General features: G+C 31.4%; 1 protein-coding gene across 4 annotated transcripts in view; it reads right to left on the bottom strand.

Moving 5' to 3' along the window:
• The window catches only part of LOC130628521 (splicing regulatory glutamine/lysine-rich protein 1-like), a 39,130-nt gene that overhangs the window by 1,808 nt on the left and 18,244 nt on the right, over positions 1-19,078 (bottom strand). For 2 of the 4 annotated variants that reach the window (XM_057441467.1, XM_057441458.1), the window contains exons 2-17: positions 14,429-14,559; positions 13,646-13,752; positions 13,233-13,333; positions 12,953-13,035; positions 11,438-11,524; positions 11,236-11,345; positions 10,734-10,749; positions 10,206-10,331; positions 9,330-9,365; positions 8,663-8,695; positions 7,990-8,037; positions 7,110-7,157; positions 6,400-6,435; positions 6,058-6,123; positions 5,790-5,876; positions 3,925-4,047 (exon numbers count right to left, since the gene is read on the bottom strand). In XM_057441467.1, coding sequence (XP_057297450.1) covers positions 4,002-4,047; positions 5,790-5,876; positions 6,058-6,123; positions 6,400-6,435; positions 7,110-7,157; positions 7,990-8,037; positions 8,663-8,695; positions 9,330-9,365; positions 10,206-10,331; positions 10,734-10,749; positions 11,236-11,345; positions 11,438-11,524; positions 12,953-13,017 — 804 coding nt within the window. In that variant the 5' untranslated portion in view covers positions 13,018-13,035; positions 13,233-13,333; positions 13,646-13,752; positions 14,429-14,559 and the 3' untranslated portion in view covers positions 3,925-4,001. Of the gene's footprint in view, positions 1-2,472; positions 4,048-5,789; positions 5,877-6,057; positions 6,124-6,399; positions 6,436-7,109; positions 7,158-7,989; positions 8,038-8,662; positions 8,696-9,329; positions 9,366-10,205; positions 10,332-10,733; positions 10,750-11,235; positions 11,346-11,437; positions 11,525-12,952; positions 13,036-13,232; positions 13,334-13,645; positions 13,753-14,428; positions 14,560-19,078 lie in introns of those variants that run through there. The other 2 variants (XM_057441477.1, XR_008981845.1) reach the window with 2 other exon arrangements.

Consider the following 19,078-nt stretch of genomic DNA (forward strand, 5'->3'; position numbering starts at 1 on the left):
CAAATTTTGCTGACGTCAACAATGGCCAGTCAAACCCCCCAAAATTTTTTTTAAAAAAATTGTATACCTGCTGCTTTTATTATATACGTCTTGAAACGCTGATCAAGAAAATGTATAGGATCGCGTATTTTTGACAAACGGTTGCAGAGATATTAGGGTTTGAAGGTTTTTTGGCGACGTCATCAACCCGTCCATTCCGAAACGGATTCGGGGACCTAAAAACTTACCCAAAGTGGTCCCTAGTTACCTACGCAGGAGATGACGTCAGTTATTTCCACTCGTTTCCAAGTTATTTAGCCTTAATTTAAAAGTGCAATGCAGTGGCTTCACTAATCTTAATATACTTTCCTTTGGCGTCAATATTGCTATAACGTCAAAGTTTGCTAATTTACAGAACAAATTTATAGACGATGTCTTATAGACTTTATTAAAGAAATTTTATCCACTTTGCAAAAGTCACAGACAGACAGACAGACAGACAGACAGACAGACAGACAGACAGACAGACAGACAGACAGACAGACAGAACTGGCGTATTGTTATATAGATTATAAAATTCAGGAAAGGTGTTTTAGCCGTTTTATTTCAAGAGATACTTCCTCTTAATTTGCGAGCGTGGCAATCGACTAATTTGAAAAAATAATTTTTTATATGAAAAGTATATTAAAGTTGAGGACGGACTCGTTACATTTTCGGACTCAAAATAATAATAATAAAAGTAACAAAATGATAAGAATAAAATTAAGGAAAAAAGTAACGAAAAATTGCTCATTTTCTTTTAAAGCAGTACTTGTGCCGTGTAAAGCATTAGACACCAGCATGCAAAATGTTTAGGTCCCATATCTTTCAGAGGCTTTGATATTGGCTATTACTCGAAACTACCCCTAAAAGTCTCTTTGAAACCCTTTTAATGGGGAAAATATAATAACTCTTGTTAGGATTTTGTTTAGAACTTGAAACTTACAACACAACTCTGTTTTATCAAGAAGAAACATTTTGCATGTTTTAGTCACGTAGGTAATCCGATTTATCCATTTTTTCGGGTAAAATTTTAAATTTTTACCCGAAAATCGGAAAAATCGGATTGTCGGGCAACATTTGGCAATTTTTCATACGATCTATGTAAAAACCGGAAAATATGTTAGATAACTTTCATTTAGCTTTCAGAAACTTCAAACTGAATGTAAAAATTCGCTCTAGAACTAAAGTAATTGAATTTTAAGCAGATAGTGGTATTTTGAACAAATTTCAAGCTTTTGATTACGTCACAGAAAAAGTGCTAATGCAAGCAAAAATTTATTGCTGCCATTTTGTTCCTTTTGACATACTATAAGTGTGCCAATTTAGACAATCCTATGAAAGGTTATTGAGGGGGAGGGGAAGAGGGAATCCCACCCGGTCATAATATGTTCGAAAACCCCGGACCGAATAGGGTTAAGCTTCGTTTTCAATGGTGACTAATGCGAAATAACATAATTAATTTTTGAACATAATTTCTTAGTTCAAAGTGGAGACATGTTTAGTTTGTGTTATTTCAAACTCAAAACTTCAAGTTTCATGAAACAACGTGAACTTGACATCTAAATTTTTTGGTACTGTTCCTCTTTACTTCATGAAATAAAGAAACATCAAAGGAATACTGATATTTTATGCAAATATGAGTTGCAAAACATACAGTGTAAGAATTTTCGAGATAAATACGCTTTAGAAACACGTACTTAAGGTTTAAAAAAGAACATTTTATAATAAAAGTGAATTTGTTTTTTTCCTTGGTGGAACGTTTGCAGAAAGGATCGAATTACACTTTTATAGCCCCTGACATGACTCGATCATCGATTGAATCCACAATCTTCCGCACTGGAGGCGAATGCTCTACCACAAACCCACCATTTTATGGTGAACGCTCTGCCTCAAGGACACCAGTCGTTAAGGGTTAAGCATGTTTAATATTTTATTTATAACTTCGTTTACTTTTAATCCCCAAACATACTAAGGTATACCAGGTAACAATGCTTTTGAGATATCAAGATTTAATTTTTTTGAAAAAAGGTTCCATTTATTTTCTCATTTTTTATCTGTTGTAGGAGTTACAAGCTCTATAAGTTTTTCAAGAATACAAAAATAAAAAATATGACAAAAATGGTCATTTTGATTCTTTATTGATTCTTAGTACAAGTTTGATTGTATTTACTTCCAGCATACCACAATGACCGATTAAGCACCAAGTGTTTAATTAACCGCTCAATCTGAAGAAACACCGCTTTAACTTAGTGTCGAAAAGCACCTAATGCCCAAGTATGAATTCACTCTAATTGAGTGTCCATGGTCTTTGACTGTGGGGCTATTTAAGCTAGTGGGTAAGCTGTGAATTAATACAACAAGTAAATAGTCAAGTAATTCCAAGATGTTTCGAACACATTTCCAAAGAACGTGTAGTCTCAAAATGAGAATATTTATCAAATTCTGCATTACCTTGGTCATCAGCCTATGCTTCCTTGTCTTTATTTTCTTCTTTGACTTCTCCTTCCTCTTTTTTATTGCTTTTTCATTCCTTTTTCTCTCTTTCTCGATCTTTCTCTTTCTTCTTTTTCCTAAGGAAATGCATTGCTGACTTTAAAAAAAATGAATCAAGTTATATATGTTGAGAGGATTATCAATGGTAAAAAATACTGCATGCACAAACTAAACAATAATTTTAAACATCTGATCCGGCATTGTAAAAGCAGCATCAAATACTTCTACTTTTAAACAGACCAAAATGTAAGCACTCGTCAATGCTTTTGAAAACGTGCTACAAAATACCAGTGCTTTTTGTTTGTGAATGAGTAACTTTAGCTTATAACATAAAAAAAAATTATTCACCCCAATGCATTCTTTTAAGTTGGTATTGAGGAAAACTAAGTGACCAGCTTGCAAACAACTTTTCCTAGCTACTTTTTTTATTATATCTGACACATGTTGACACATGCTCAATCTGAAGAAACACCGCTTTAACTTAGTGTCGAAAAGCACCTAATGCCCAAGTATGAATTCACTCTAATTGAGTGTCCATGGTCTTTGACTGTGGGGCTATTTAAGCTAGTGGGTAAGCTGTGAATTAATACAACAAGTAAATAGTCAAGTAATTCCAAGATGTTTCGAACACATTTCCAAAGAACGTGTAGTCTCAAAATGAGAATATTTATCAAATTCTGCATTACCTTGGTCATCAGCCTATGCTTCCTTGTCTTTATTTTCTTCTTTGACTTCTCCTTCCTCTTTTTTATTGCTTTTTCATTCCTTTTTCTCTCTTTCTCGATCTTTCTCTTTCTTCTTTTTCCTAAGGAAATGCATTGCTGACTTTAAAAAAAATGAATCAAGTTATATATGTTGAGAGGATTATCAATGGTAAAAAATACTGCATGCACAAACTAAACAATAATTTTAAACATCTGATCCGGCATTGTAAAAGCAGCATCAAATACTTCTACTTTTAAACAGACCAAAATGTAAGCACTCGTCAATGCTTTTGAAAACGTGCTACAAAATACCAGTGCTTTTTGTTTGTGAATGAGTAACTTTAGCTTATAACATAAAAAAAAATTATTCACCCCAATGCATTCTTTTAAGTTGGTATTGAGGAAAACTAAGTGACCAGCTTGCAAACAACTTTTCCTAGCTACTTTTTTTATTATATCTGACACATGTTGACACATGCTCAATCTGAAGAAACACCGCTTTAACTTAGTGTCGAAAAGCACCTAATGCCCAAGTATGAATTCACTCTAATTGAGTGTCCATGGTCTTTGACTGTGGGGCTATTTAAGCTAGTGGGTAAGCTGTGAATTAATACAACAAGTAAATAGTCAAGTAATTCCAAGATGTTTCGAACACATTTCCAAAGAACGTGTAGTCTCAAAATGAGAATATTTATCAAATTCTGCATTACCTTGGTCATCAGCCTATGCTTCCTTGTCTTTATTTTCTTCTTTGACTTCTCCTTCCTCTTTTTTATTGCTTTTTCATTCCTTTTTCTCTCTTTCTCGATCTTTCTCTTTCTTCTTTTTCCTAAGGAAATGCATTGCTGACTTTAAAAAAAATGAATCAAGTTATATATGTTGAGAGGATTATCAATGGTAAAAAATACTGCATGCACAAACTAAACAATAATTTTAAACATCTGATCCGGCATTGTAAAAGCAGCATCAAATACTTCTACTTTTAAACAGACCAAAATGTAAGCACTCGTCAATGCTTTTGAAAACGTGCTACAAAATACCAGTGCTTTTTGTTTGTGAATGAGTAACTTTAGCTAATAACATAAAAAAAAATTATTCACCCCGATGCATTCTTTTAAGTTGGTATTGAGGAAAACTAAGTGACCAGCTTGCAAACAACTTTTCCTAGCTACTTTTTTTATTATATCTGACACATGTTTGTTACCATTATATTTCTATTATTCAAAAAAAAACGATGCACAAATAATTTTGAGTTTAATATTTTTGCAGAATATAGGTATTAAATGTTGCAAATGTATGGAATAAAAACATAAAAATAGAAAAATACGTTTTATAATGATATATAACTATAATATAAGTGAATAGTAAGTGAGAATATTCATAGCATATTATAAAAAGATTGTTACATCATTTTCCATTTCACCTAATAAATCCACACCAAATCCTCTTAAAGTAATAAATTCTAAGAAATTCAATAGCAGATGGCTACTACAAACAATATTCAGTTTGGATAGGTAACGTGACAATTTATTTTAGGGTAACTTTTTACTTGTGATTTTTTTGCATATCTCTGTAAATAGCTAGCTAGCAATAACTGTCCGCTGTAAAAGTCAGATTAAGGAAAATGTCAATATTTTAATTGTTAACTTTAGTGTCAACTACAAAATAATTTAGATATCCATTGTTAAAATTATATTTTTAGTATCTAGATCCAAATAAGTAGCCATTTAATTTTGACAGCCACGAAAACAACATTGACTTCAGGATTTGGATTATAAAAAAAAAAATCTTAAATAAAAACTTTGAGGTGATTATTTCAACAAACATTTGTTCTTTTTTAATCGAATCTGCTTCCAACATCTCGTAGCAAACGGCAGTAAACTCAACTTTAAATTGAGGAAATACAACAATTCTTTAACGTTTCAGTCTGTTTTTGCTTTGTTCAATTTTATTTTCAGTCAGGTGCGCTATTTTTGCCATGTTTTTATCCTCTTTAGAGCAGAAATCAGTCCTGGCAAAACATTTTTATTAATTTAATTAAAAAATACGAATAATATTTAATAAGGTTTAACAGGCGGATCCACAATAACTTGAAGCTGCTGCTGCAGAATCGCTATGTAACTTATTTATGTTACTTTATTCTCTTGAAATCATTAAAGCAACCATGTAGAATCAACATTTATCTACATTTAGGTAATGAAGTTTGACCAATTTAAATTTTTTTGTCCAATTGTAAAAGTCCACAAAAAACAAGAAGAGGAAGATCTTAATTATACAATTTGTATAACTTAGCCATTTCAGAATTCACAAAACTAAAAATAGATAAAGAAACAACCAAGGTAACAAAGAATCCAATACACAAGCACGCAAGAACTATCATATTTTCAAGATAGGAATTTCGCGAATTACATTTCTAGTCTATTTGGGAAAAATGGAACACATTAGTATCTGTGATATTGCCAACATACAGTATTTCTTTATTAGATAATGAAGAAATCGTAATCTAAACAAATTCTGACGACAACTTGTATTAAGTGACAAATAACAACAAGTCAGTGATCATATACATACTTGGAGGATGATCTATCAGGAGACTTGGAAGTTGATTTCCGGGATTTTCTTCTTGCGGGAAAACGAGATCTTGACTTTGATTTTTTTCTAAATGAATTTTATAAAAATGAAGTTCAAAAGAAGTTTAAAATCTCTTTTTCAAGCAGTTCTTTTTGTGAAGTAAATTTACAAAAAGTAAAGATTTGACATCTGTTATAGATGCAGTTCTCCATGCAGGGCTTCCCAATCAAAAACACTTCATTCGTGAGAAATAAAAGTGTTTTCATACCTGGATCGTCTTCTAGGAGACCGCGATGAAGATTTGGAAATAGACTTTCGTTTTTTGCGTCGATCTCTAAATAGCAGTTATTTATAAATTTATTTATTTTCATTATCAACAGAAATTAATGGGTAGAAGTAAACACTGTCCTTCATAAGTTAAATACCTTATTAAGGGCATTATACCTGACACCAGTAAATAAATTAACCAATGTTAGATATATTTTTGTTTGAACGATTTTAGGAAAACATTGGTGTAATAAAAATAAATACTGCATGTATCTATTTTTGTGAATGTGATGTGAAAGAAATATAAGCGGCTTCTATAACAAAAATCTAACTTATAACTTACCTGGAACGAGATCTTGATTTTCGACGTTTTGGAGACCTGAAATAACAAATACCCGAGTTACAATTTTGTCTCTTTTTATAAAATTATTTTGTAGATACACATTATTCATTGCAGATCTTTAACTTTGTGTACTAAACCTATTGATTCTAACCCCACCTTATAGAAGATGTTAATTAGCTGTTAACAACTAATTTGAATAGTATGGGGCAATTTATAGCTCGGTAATTTGCAAAAGTTTTGTTATATTAGATTATAATTGATCGAGGGAATTGATTAACACCAAAGCTGGAAGATATAAACAGGTTTTACTGAAGGTTTTGGAGGGTGTGGAAGTAAAGTGAACAAAAAATTGTTAAGGAAACTGATCAGCCACAAAATGTAAAAAGTATAAAATTCTTTGCTAAAAATTCTGTTCCACGTAGCTTCCATATTTTAAGTCTGTTTAAGGTAACTCAAAATGAAGTGAACAAAAAATTACTAAGCAAATTAATCAGCCACAACCATGAATATTGAAGAAACTGAAAAGTGTGAGTTTGCATTCATTATGGCACAGCGTGAATTTTTAGAGGAAGTATGAATTCATTCAAAACGTGCCGCAGTGTGTGGTGTGAAACAACCAAAAGTGTATAAAAACAAACAAAAAAGATCAAACCACTGGAAGTTAAAAAACTGTAATTTCAAGCACGGAAGATTTAAAAAAACGTAAATACCTTGAGCGAGATCTACTTCGACTTCGTCTACTGCTTCGTCTGGGAGATCTATAAAGAAGGGATATCATGAATCTGATGCTAAGATATTTCTTACTAGCAATTTTAGATTTGCAAATACCTGGTAACTATGTTAAATTTAATATAGTTAGTGCCATATTAATTCAATGCTAGAACCAATATTTTTAAATCAGATGAACTGATGTAATTGATGAATGACTTTAAAGTTGATTGATGTTTTGTGTCACTCAATCGCCACACTCTGAGCAATAAATATCATTCATAAAAACACCCTTTGCTAAGTCAGGATAAAGAAAATTAAACCAAAAATATAACACCAAGCATTATTATGTGAATAATTACAAAAAATTCTGGAAATATTATTAATGACCATGATCAGATTTGAATAATAGGAAAAATTTTGAATATATGACATTTTCCTTTTTTATTGTAAGCGTTGGCCCTATTGTGCTTGCAGGCTAACATTCCCCCAAACTCCTTTAAGTTAGGTTAATTAGACAGAGAATGGTATACAACCAGAGGAAAACATAATAGATGAATTATCATAATACCCAGCCTTTGTTTTTGTCCAAAGCCGCACTAAATGATAAAAACACAATGCAACAATTCACCAATGGTTGTAATTACGTCCATTGAAAAAAGTAAAATAACAATAAGTTGGTTTAAAAATACAGAAAATTACACCGAAATTAAATTTCCACAATGGAAAAGAACATTTGGTTGGGAAACTATATGGATATGCATTTTTATTTCACTTTTTACTTAAATCTTTTATTATATCTTTTATAAGAAGTCTAGAAGTCAGTTGAACAATTCAGATATTTAAGTGACTGGAAAAACAACAACAACAAAATTTAAATACCTTGAACGAGATGGACTGCGACTTCGTCTACTACTGCGTCTTGGTGATCTGTGAAATAATAAACAATATCCAAAATTAGATGCTTACACAACAAATGTAAAATTACATTTACCGATGTGTTGATTTTAACATTTTAGACATAAAATAAAAGTCCTTGTTCAATCAATCTGGCTTTTGGTACCTTCAATCATAAATAACAGCTAATATAAGCTGGTTTGTTGCACATGATACAACAATAAATAAGTTCTTAACAGTTACTGTCGCAGTTTCTATTAAGAGAACTATTTAGTCTAATGATTCTAATTACCACCCAAGTTTTTTATCCACAAAGGTAAATAAAAACTCATTTTCTATTAAGATTTTCACAAAAAACAATAGATTTAAAAGGTACTCGTACAACACAGGGACACGTAATAGAGGAGATATTATAATACCCTGTTTTTGTTTTGTCCAAAACTGCACTAAATGATAAGAAGAACAAGATACAAAAACTCACCTAATAAAATGTGGTTGTGTGAAGTGTTTCAAAAAAATATAATTATTAAGTATTATTAAATTTTGTTCATTGACAACACAGAAAGTTGCATTATCTTGGCAAAAAGTTAGGGTTAAAAAAAAATCTCCCTCTCTTTAGATTTTAGTTTGTTAATATATAAACAATAGTATATACTACCTTGAATAGCTTCTTCTTCGCCGCACTGGAGATCTAAAAATTAATAAAAACAAATTTTGAATGTTCAAACAACAGCAGGAGCACAAAAACTGAATAACAACTTGAAAACTGCATTAATAGGGATTTAGAACTTTTACACTGTATAACGTGCTTTTCTATTCAAAGTCATGTATTATATTATTTTTCATTCAGGTGATCATGTCTAGAAACATGAAAATGGTCACGTTTGTTTTAATTATAGATCAAAAATAAAATATTAGCTTGGAGTATGTAAGCAAAGGTAAGTAAAAAATAATTTAAAGGCACAACAGATCGGAACTAATTGAAAACATATATTTAAATATATATATAAACAAATAAAAAACATAGTGCCCAAGCTTCGTTAAAACACAGGGACTTAGGGCAACTTATTTTTAGGCAATTACATTCTACATTCCTGCAATCATACCATTTTATAGCTTCAAAAATTATTCGTGCTACAGGTAGAGATCTGTCACAAGAGGCAGAACATATGGCAATAAGACTGCATGGTCATATAGTCCATTTAATAAAGATCATAAAATTGTTGAAGTGGGGACTAATTTATGCAGAAATGAATTTTGGCCTAAGAATGTATCTCAATTTACTAAACTAATATACATCAATAGAAAAATGATAGACTTAATACCTAGTACGGGACCTTTTACGCTTTGGAGATCTAGACCTAAAAAATATCAAAACATTGGACACCATAAATTCTTAACAACTACAAGCGCTTAAAATAACGGACTGTTAACGCTCAATGACTGCCGAAATTTAACATTTGACTGTCAAGATACAAAAAAACGAACGGTAAAATTCACTGGCAGCTAATTGTGCCTTCCACGAGTAAAAAAAAGACGCTCCTAAAATTCACGCAACAAAAATAACACATAGTTCAACAAGAGTGTAGCTATATGGCAAAGCGTAAAGTGTATAACCGCTAAAACTCAAAGCGAATAAACAATTAACATTTACAACAAGCTTCAAAAAACAGTTTCATATATCACTTGTGGGTAAATTAAATTGTGAAAAACGCGTCAATATTTACTTAATTAATATGCTGTTTTCCTCGCCAATGGTTAAATTTCATATGTTTAAGTAGTTTCAAAATTTAATTAAAGATTTCCACATTGCTTCTCAGACTTTTTTTTGATTCCCAAAAATTGACTTGACCTGTCATTTTAAATTCTCAGCAGTCACGGTACTTTAAGCAATGAACTACATCATACAGTTAATTCAAAAAGTAGAGTGGAAAATAAAAAAAACTGTCATTACATTTATCCTAAAGCACTGGTATAAGAAAGAAAAGAAATTTACACAATTCCTGTTTTCACGGGGATATTTGTTTTATTCACATTTTCCAAATCTATTAAAAATTGTAGTTAAAACTGCTTGTTGATCTAATTTGTTCTATATATCTTCAAAATAAATAAATATAATCAAACAATATGAATAATGCAATAATGTGTAGAAACATTTTGAGATTGATCCTAAATACATCTGATCCAGACAGGTCAAGTACCTTGACTTGCGACGTCTAGAACGGGACCGAGATCTGGATCGTCGGGTTTGGGATCGACTGCGTCTTCTTGTAGGCGATCTATAATTACCAGTGGAGTCGTTTGGAATCGACTTAACATCAAATAAACTAAAATTATGAAAAAACTGTCCCCAAAAATCTTATTAAAAAAGAAAGAAAAAGTTGAGGAAGTGAGGTCAAGATGACAAAGTTCTTGTATCTTAAACAATATGGCAAAAATAATGAACTACAGAAATCACATTTATATGTAAAAATGTTTTTACTTATTTTATTTTACAACAAGATTCATATACAATCAATTCTATTTTTACAGTCTCTTTTAGAATGATAGTAATAGCAATCAATTATAAATTAATATAACACGTCATAACTTGTCTTAGTACTCATGTCAAATCTTTAGGATCGAATCTTCGTCATCAGTTCCCCATTTAAATTAACACAAATAAGAAAAAATACATTTGGGAAAAAAGTGATAGGAAAAGATTGAAAAATAACTTTAAACTATCATACCTTGATCTTGTTTCACCTAAAAAAAGTAGTAAATATTTCTCAGTTAAAACTTTCATTTTATCATTTATTTCGATTTTGTAAATAATAGTACGCACAATTGTTTAGGATTATAGCTGGCTAATTTTTATCATACCTAATTGGTACTGCAACAAAATGTAAACATGGAAATTCCTGTTTTCGTATTTTTGTGATATGTTAGAAATAAAATAAAATATGTATGTTATATATTTCCAACAAAATTACATCATCGATGGAGTGCTGTACGATTTCATGCCTGAACCTACATCTCAGTAATGGTCGATCTAACAGCAAATAATACATATTGTTGTACTCGAGTTGAGTAATTCAAAAAAAAAATGTTTTTACGGTACATATAATTAGAAAATACAAGGATTACAGATTATTTATAGCACAACTTGAGCCTTACATTCCTCATTAGGAACTAAAGTTCTTCTAAGGAAAGAAAATTATTGTTAATAAGAAACTACAAAAAACAACTTACGGTCGAAAGTGGGGCGTTTTACAACATCACGCATAGTTCTTAATGTAGATCTACCTGTTGCAATCCGTTCACTCTCGGGCTTCACAACGGGGCTCTTCGCATGAGTTACTCTAAAAATAAACCATTGCATGAATTTTTATTGCAAGAGGTTAAATTTTAGACTAGATAGATAAAGGTATAAAAACAATAATAATTATTATACTTAAGAGAACGATTTCCAAATAAAACTCCATTATACTGCAGAGCAGTAGGTACAGATTCAACCATGGAAAATGTAATGAAGGCATATCTAAGAAGAATTAATAACAATTTTTTACACAACTGTTACAGATTTCAATCAATACTTAAAAGCAGTTTTCTTTTCAGTCAGCCACTCAGTATAAAAGATGGGTTTTGTACCTTGAATTTTGCATAAGTTGAAGAAAAACTGGTACACAATTGGACTTAACAGAGTTCAGAATCCATACGAAATTAAAGTAGACGTAACACTAATTTCATGAAGTATATAATTTCAAACATAAGACTCAGAAATTTGTTAAAACAGGCCCCAAAATAGGGCCATAAAATCTTAAACACTAATCAAAATCGAACAAAATTTTCTGAAAATTCTTAAAACCATAATGTCTTTAACATAAGTAAAATTTTGGGAAAACTTGTTTATCTCACTTATTTAAGTATTCCTGATTTCTACAGAAAATGACTTCCTAAACAATTTGTTTGTCAGAAAATTAATATGCATTAAACAAATTTTTGGTTGACAGAAAGGCCAAAACAACATACAGTACTATCATAAGGTTTGTTAACATTGTGTTCGTTCGTGTGTCCCACGATCATTTTCGCGAGATCCATGATTTCTTGTTATTGTATAGCAATTATAATTTAATTGTTTCTTTCAAAAAAATATGTTATGAAAGTTAATTTGTTTATTTCAGCTTTTATCCCGTTCAACGAAGCATGTTGTTTGCTCTTGCTTGATATATTTCTACTATCCCGTTTTTATGATTGTTACACAATCTATGGCGATCTTCTCTCTTTCTGCGATCCCGTTTTTACTGCTTCTAAACGATGTGCAACGATCTTTTCGCTTTCTACAATGCTGTTTCCATGATATTTAAACGTTCTACAGTGACCTTTTTGCTTTGTGCTTTTTCATGAATTTTAAACAATCTACAGCAATATTTTTGCTTTCTACAATGCCGTTTTCCTGAAATTTAAATGATCTATAGCGATCTTTTACCATGCCGTTTTCACGATTTTTAAATGACCTGAGGCGATAGTCTGGCTTTTTACGATCTAAACGATCTACAACGATCTTTTCGCTTTCTACAATCCCGTTTTCATGATTTTTAAACAACTTTTTGTCGTCGCTCAATTGACGAAGGATCAAAATCTAATATAACTACATCTACCAACAAATAAAAAAAATGTTAAACATTTTTATCGCTGCTGGTTTTAAATTTAATTTAATTGTTAAGTAATTTATTCTTTGTTGTTGTAACAATACAATAAATCTATTGTGGACGCCACAATGTAAAGTTTAATCTTTAATCGTGTAAGCCACGATGTAACGTTCGTGGAGTCCATGATTAGTAAAAAAATATGCACCGTGGACTTTCGTGGTTCGTGTGCAGCGCGGTAAAAATACGAACCATGATGTTAACAAACTTTTTTACCGTACTGTAAGTTTTATGAAAAATTTAACTTCGAATCAACTTACTTTTGTTCTTCAGATTTACAAAGTCGCATATATTTAACTTCACCAACTCCAGAAAAAAAAGCCATTAACTGTTCAGAGGTGATCTAGAAAAAGAGATCAACAAGTGAACAAAAATAACATTCGCTTTATACCACAAATAAGGAATTTCCAGCGAAAACCAAATAGTTGATAATGAATCAAAGTTAGGAAAAGCGCTAAAAATCTTTCTTTACAAAGCCAATCAAAAGTGCTGCATGTATCAGCAAACATATATGAAATTAAAGCAACATTGCAGACATACCGAGTTGTGAATGTTTTCTACAAATATTGTCTTGTCTCCATCGGATCTGTGGTGTATGTTATCACCGGTGGTGGAGGCAAACCTGGTATATTTGTGGGTACCTAAATTATCCCAAAAAAAAACATTTGGGTTAACAAAACTGCAATATTAAGAATCAATACAAAATTTGTAAAAATCGAAGCATCTACAGCAGGCTTTTTAAAGACAAGTATACAATAGCATGCCCACACACCTACCCACAGACATATAAGTCAAGTAAGATGTGCTATCAATACCACATGTGCCAATTTAGTACCTAACCTATTTGATGCACATATGCCAAAATCTTCAAGAAGTCTGCCATTGTCTGTTTTGTTAAAGTTGTAAATAAATACCCTGTTTTTATCATAAAAAAAACATAAAAATGGTATTACATCTTCAACAGGGAAGGCTTGTGATAAGTACCCATTTGCTGTCATTTGGGCATATGCGTTTGTTGTGTTGAGTAAATGCTGACATTCTACCTCCTCTGGAATTTCCTCTAAAAAAACAAAAATTATTCATAAAACTAGCAGTGGTTAAATATAAGGCAGGGGGGGGGGGGGGGGGGTTATGGTGGGGAAGGTGGGATATCAATAAATTTAAATATTTTTTCAATACGTTTGATTTTAAACAAGTTAGACGTATTGATAGTTTTGAAACCAATTGTTTGTTTGACTTAGACTTTATATGATTCCCTCTGTTTTTGCTTTGTACGATTATATTTTGATGGTGTTAAAATGAGCTACGTTGATGATTTAACTTCCCAGGATCCTGTTTTGATATTTTTTTTAAACAAAGTTACTGTGATGTTTTTGCTTCCTATATGATGTGGTTTTGTTAGCTTTGTGATAAAGAATAAATATATTGAATATATCAATTATCAAATAATAATTAGTTTCTTCAAAAATTGTGTAATATACATGTGTTACACTAAAAGCGATTTGGAAAGGATTACGAAATGATTTTTAATTCAACGAAGCGATTTAAAACTTTTTGAAACTAATTGGAACAAATTTGAAACATTTTTTTTTTGTAAAAATTATTTTCCAATTTAATTTTTAAATCGTATAGAGATCATTTCAAATAAAATATTATACATATTGAAATGATCAGTTTAAAAATGATAGGGCAGACGATCCCTAACAATCTGAATATTATGTATAAAATATCTTTACCTTGATTTAAAGGCACGACAATAAGTGCCTTGTCAATGAAAACTGTGTTTGTCAAATGTTGAGCCACGCCACACTGTTCAGAGTGTTCATACTTAACATAACATAATTTAACGGCTACTGGTAGAGTGTCACTAAAATTCACAAAATGATTTGTGTAAAGGAAAATAAACCAGGCAATACAATTCCATATTTATAATTCATTAGTTGTATCTACGCCTTATTTAAATGCAATAAAATAATAGTTTTTAGAATTAATATAATGGAAAAAACTTTTATATAACATATACACCATTATGCTCAAAATGACAACAATGCAGGGAATTCCATGAAGAAAGCACCTACATATTAGAGAATTTGTGTGTGCGATTTTTTTGGACTTTTTAGAGCCCCTGGGTGGTGTAAGTGCAAAACATATTTCTTCTTAGGAAGTAACCTATAGCAAATATATACTGCAGGATTACATTGAAAGACTAAACGAAGAGAGAGGCTGCGTCAGATCATTTATTTTTTAAAAGGTTTTTGCACTGAAAGACTTATACTGAAAGACTATCCTTTTTTTAAAAAAAAAATGAGAATGAGTTTAAGATTTATTTTAGCAGCATGTGTTTACATTGTATGTATTAAAAATAAAACAGGTCCCTCAAGAGCTTGTGGCAAAAATTAAATCGCAAATGAGCCATGCCAAAACATTCTTTACATACAATTATTAACACTTCTCTTTCAAGAAAGGAAAAAAAAATTAAAAATTTTTAGCAAACATTTTTTATACATTTAAGAATATGAAAATAATATAAAAACTAAATTAATACATGAAAACAAAAATAATATTAAAATTTTACTCAAGAATAATATTGGAAAACACAAACCAAGCTTTAATGAATAATGCTCAATGTTTTAATCCTTCATTAAGAAGAAAATATAAACATAAATGTTCTAAAATATAGCTTTGCAGGTAAATTGTGCAATTTTTCAAGAACAATTGGTAATTTTTACATGTGCGATAGTCAAAACACCCAAATAGCATTTGAGAATGTGTGAGCATAAGTGCGTGCAATCATACACGTCTTATGGAAATCTCTGCAATATTTAGTAAATTAAATTTTAAAAATTTAAAAAGAATTGAAAGACGTTTCTTTTACCCTATTTTATCTGGAGGGGGGACAAGTGCACTGACTGTTTGAGACTATTTTCACGAAATCTAGTCGGAAAATAGTGATTTATTAGCTCAAAACTATTGTGGAATGTTTGTGGTGCTAACTTATTTTTAACTTTAAACATGAAGATTAAGTGTTGATAGATAGTTATTTGATAAACATTAAGCGCCTTTAAATCTTTCATAAAATGCCTTGAGTGAGTGCCATGATCCTGGTGGTAAATTATCCTAGTTGCTTGTTTTTGTTTGCTCAGAATTGGTTTTAATTTGGTCCTGTGTGTACTTGCCCATGCAATGTTTGCATAGTTTATGTACGAGTGAATTAGTGAGAAGTATATGTTTTTTAAACACATCTGGTTCAAAATAGATTTAGCTCTACAAAGAATACCAATATTTTTCGAGATTTTGTTTTCTACCAATTCAATATGTTTATTTCAAGTAATATTTTGATCTAGGATTACTCTAAGGAACTTACTTTCTGTTTCCCTTTCAATTTCTATATTGTTTATTGCTAATTTTGGTAGTTTTAAAGGATTGTGATCTCTTCTACTAAATTTGTGAAAAAAAGTATATTTCGTTTTTTTTATATTTAAAGACAATTTGTTTGCACGGAACCACTCATTTATATCGATAAGTTCCGTATTTACAGAATCGAACAAATCCTTTATGTTGCTATGAGAGTAAAATAAATTCGTGTCATCTGCAAACATTATTGGATCGAGCAATTTTGTAGCTCGTTTCAAATCGTTTACGTATATTAAAAATAAAAGTGGGCCTAATATCGAGCCTTGAGGTACTCCACAAAGTATGTGTTCATTGTCAGTTTTACCTTTTTCATAGCTTATAAACTGTTCTCTTTGAGAGAGATAACTACGAAACCAATTGAGTGATATGTTTCTGATACCACAAGATTCGAGTTTTTTTATTAGAATTTCGTGATCTACGGTGTCAAAGGCTTTTGATAAATCTATGAATACACCTATTGTATATTTATTTTCATTAAATGACCGGAGTATTTGGTCAACAATTGCATGTTCAGTAGCATGTGCATGTTAAAATCCAAACTGTTTTTCATATAGAATGTTATGCTCTAAAAGAAATTTATATAATCTATTGTACATGATACGTTCAAGTACGGATATTGGTCTAAAGTTTGTTGGTAACGAGTCGTCTCCAGTTTTAAAAATTGGAGATACTCGTGCTATTTTTAGTTGCTCGGGAAAAATACCTTCTCTTAGAGATATCGAAAAAATGTGTTTTAGTGGTTCAAATAGTTGATCTTGACAGTTCTTAACTACATTCGAACTGATATCGTCATATCCTGGACTTTTGTTAATTTTAAGAGAGAGGAAAGCATCAGTTATTTCTTTATCAGTCAATGTTTCTTGCTTCATGTTTTCTTGATTTCTGTTTATATACGCGTCAAATTTTCGCTGAGTGTTAGGAATTGCTGATGCAAGTTTAGGTCCGACATTAACGAAGAATTTATTGAAAATTTCAGCTATTGTTTTAGCGTCTGTTATTTCTTCACCATTTGAAATCAGTCTCTTTGGGAATGAACTTACTGTCTTTTTTTTCCCAATAACTTATTTAATAATTTGCCATGTTTTTTCAATGTCAAACTGATACTGTTTTAGTCGATTTGCATAGTGTTGTTTTTGTGATTTTAGTTTAATAGATTCAAATTAGGTTTTATATGCTTTATAATTATCCTCGTTCAACATAGTTCTCTTTTTAAGGAATTTATCGTATAATTTCTGTTTCCGCTTTGACGACTTTATGAGCCCTCTTGTCATCCACGGACTTAGTAAAGATTTAGATTTTGCTTTTATTTCTTTTATTGGAAATGTTTTATCATATATTGAGAGAAATAATTTAAGAAATTCGTTGTAGGCTATGTTTGCATCACTTATGTTTTTGATATAGGACCAATCTACGTTACTTAATTTTTCTTTGAAAATTGCAATTGTTTTGTCATTTATATTTCTTTTATATATTATTTGCGAGTCTGATTTACGGTTCACTTGCTGAGATCGCGTGATCACAAAAATTGGAAAATGGTCCGAGATATCAGTCTTTATGATACCTGCACTTGTTTTATCATCTAGATTTATATTAGACAACACGTGGTCAATTAAAGTGGCACTCCTTCTTGTTACTCTAGTTGGCTTGTTAACCAGAGGAAAAAAACTTCTTTCGAAAATAAAATGTATAAATTTTTTAACTTTTGCATTTGTTTCGTGATCTAAGAAGTTTAGGTTCAAGTCACCTACAATATAGGTTGGTTTATTATTCAGATTTAGCGAGGCGTTGCGTCTCAAAAATCAATACGACATTTTTGTCTAATGGGAACGGTTACTTGTAATTCGTTTTATGTTTTATACCGTGCGTGCGTGGTGAAACAACTTCCATTAGACGTTTTCTACCTAGTATGCGCACAATGATGAATTTTTCTATTATTAGCTTTATTATTCGTTATGTCGAAACATGTCGAAACGTTTATTTTACCTGTTTCCATTAAAAAATATTGTCTTAGGGCCTGATTATAAGATGCGAGTTGGCTCGGTGTTGGCCCGGTTGGCGGGTCAACCCGTTTAAAAAAATTACATATTATATGGGAAACGCCAAGCCTGGTGCCGGGTTGAAAAAGTGCGCATATTTTTTTAAAAATGGCGGATGCAAGATGTGAACAAACAAGCGAAATTAAATCAAAATTATCATTAAGTATTTTGGTCGCCAATAGTTTGTTATTCCAAATCCAAGGTGGTCTGTATTTGTCATTGCTTCGAAGATATCGCCTAATACGGAACAAATTGACATATTTTTTACAAAACGAAGGAAACTCTTAAAACGTTTGAAACACCAACAGGGAAATCCACGTAATATGCTCCACAAGTTCTAAAGTCCATTTAAACTTCTTGTCTGCTGCTTTGCTTGCCATTATTGTTTTTCCTCTGTTTTGGATCACAATACGCATGCTCTTCTTTTTCAACCCAGCCCTGGCTTGGCAAAGTGATATTATATGAGCCGATTCAACCCACCTAACCAACCTGTCCTAAGTGGGTTGACTCACCTCATATAATGTCAAATATTTTTTTTAGTGATCTGCCATTATGCCGAGCTGTTTAATTTTATCATGCGGAGTATGTGGCGAGCCAACACCGAGCCAACTCGCCTCATATAATCAGGCTCTTATAAGCTTTCCGATAAATGTTATGTCACTTTCACGATCGGCATGGAGTGATAGCTATTCGATGGCCAATCTATGCCGAAACAAAACATTGCAAATGGAAACAAAACCCCTATCCGATATGCTTTTTAAGACGCGGCGATAGCAAATCGTCTAATGGAAACAAGTCTTAACAAGAAGCCCTGGGGGCTCTAAGAATTTCCGCGCGCTACCAAAATATTTGATGAAAACCTGCTAATTCGTTGTGTTATTGCGCCAAACATTCAAAGGGGTTTGGTGCATGAACCTCTGAAGATAAAGCACACCA

The sequence above is a fragment of the Hydractinia symbiolongicarpus genome, chromosome 2 (assembly GCF_029227915.1).
Source record: "Hydractinia symbiolongicarpus strain clone_291-10 chromosome 2, HSymV2.1, whole genome shotgun sequence".
Taxonomy (NCBI): Eukaryota; Metazoa; Cnidaria; class Hydrozoa; order Anthoathecata; family Hydractiniidae; genus Hydractinia; species Hydractinia symbiolongicarpus.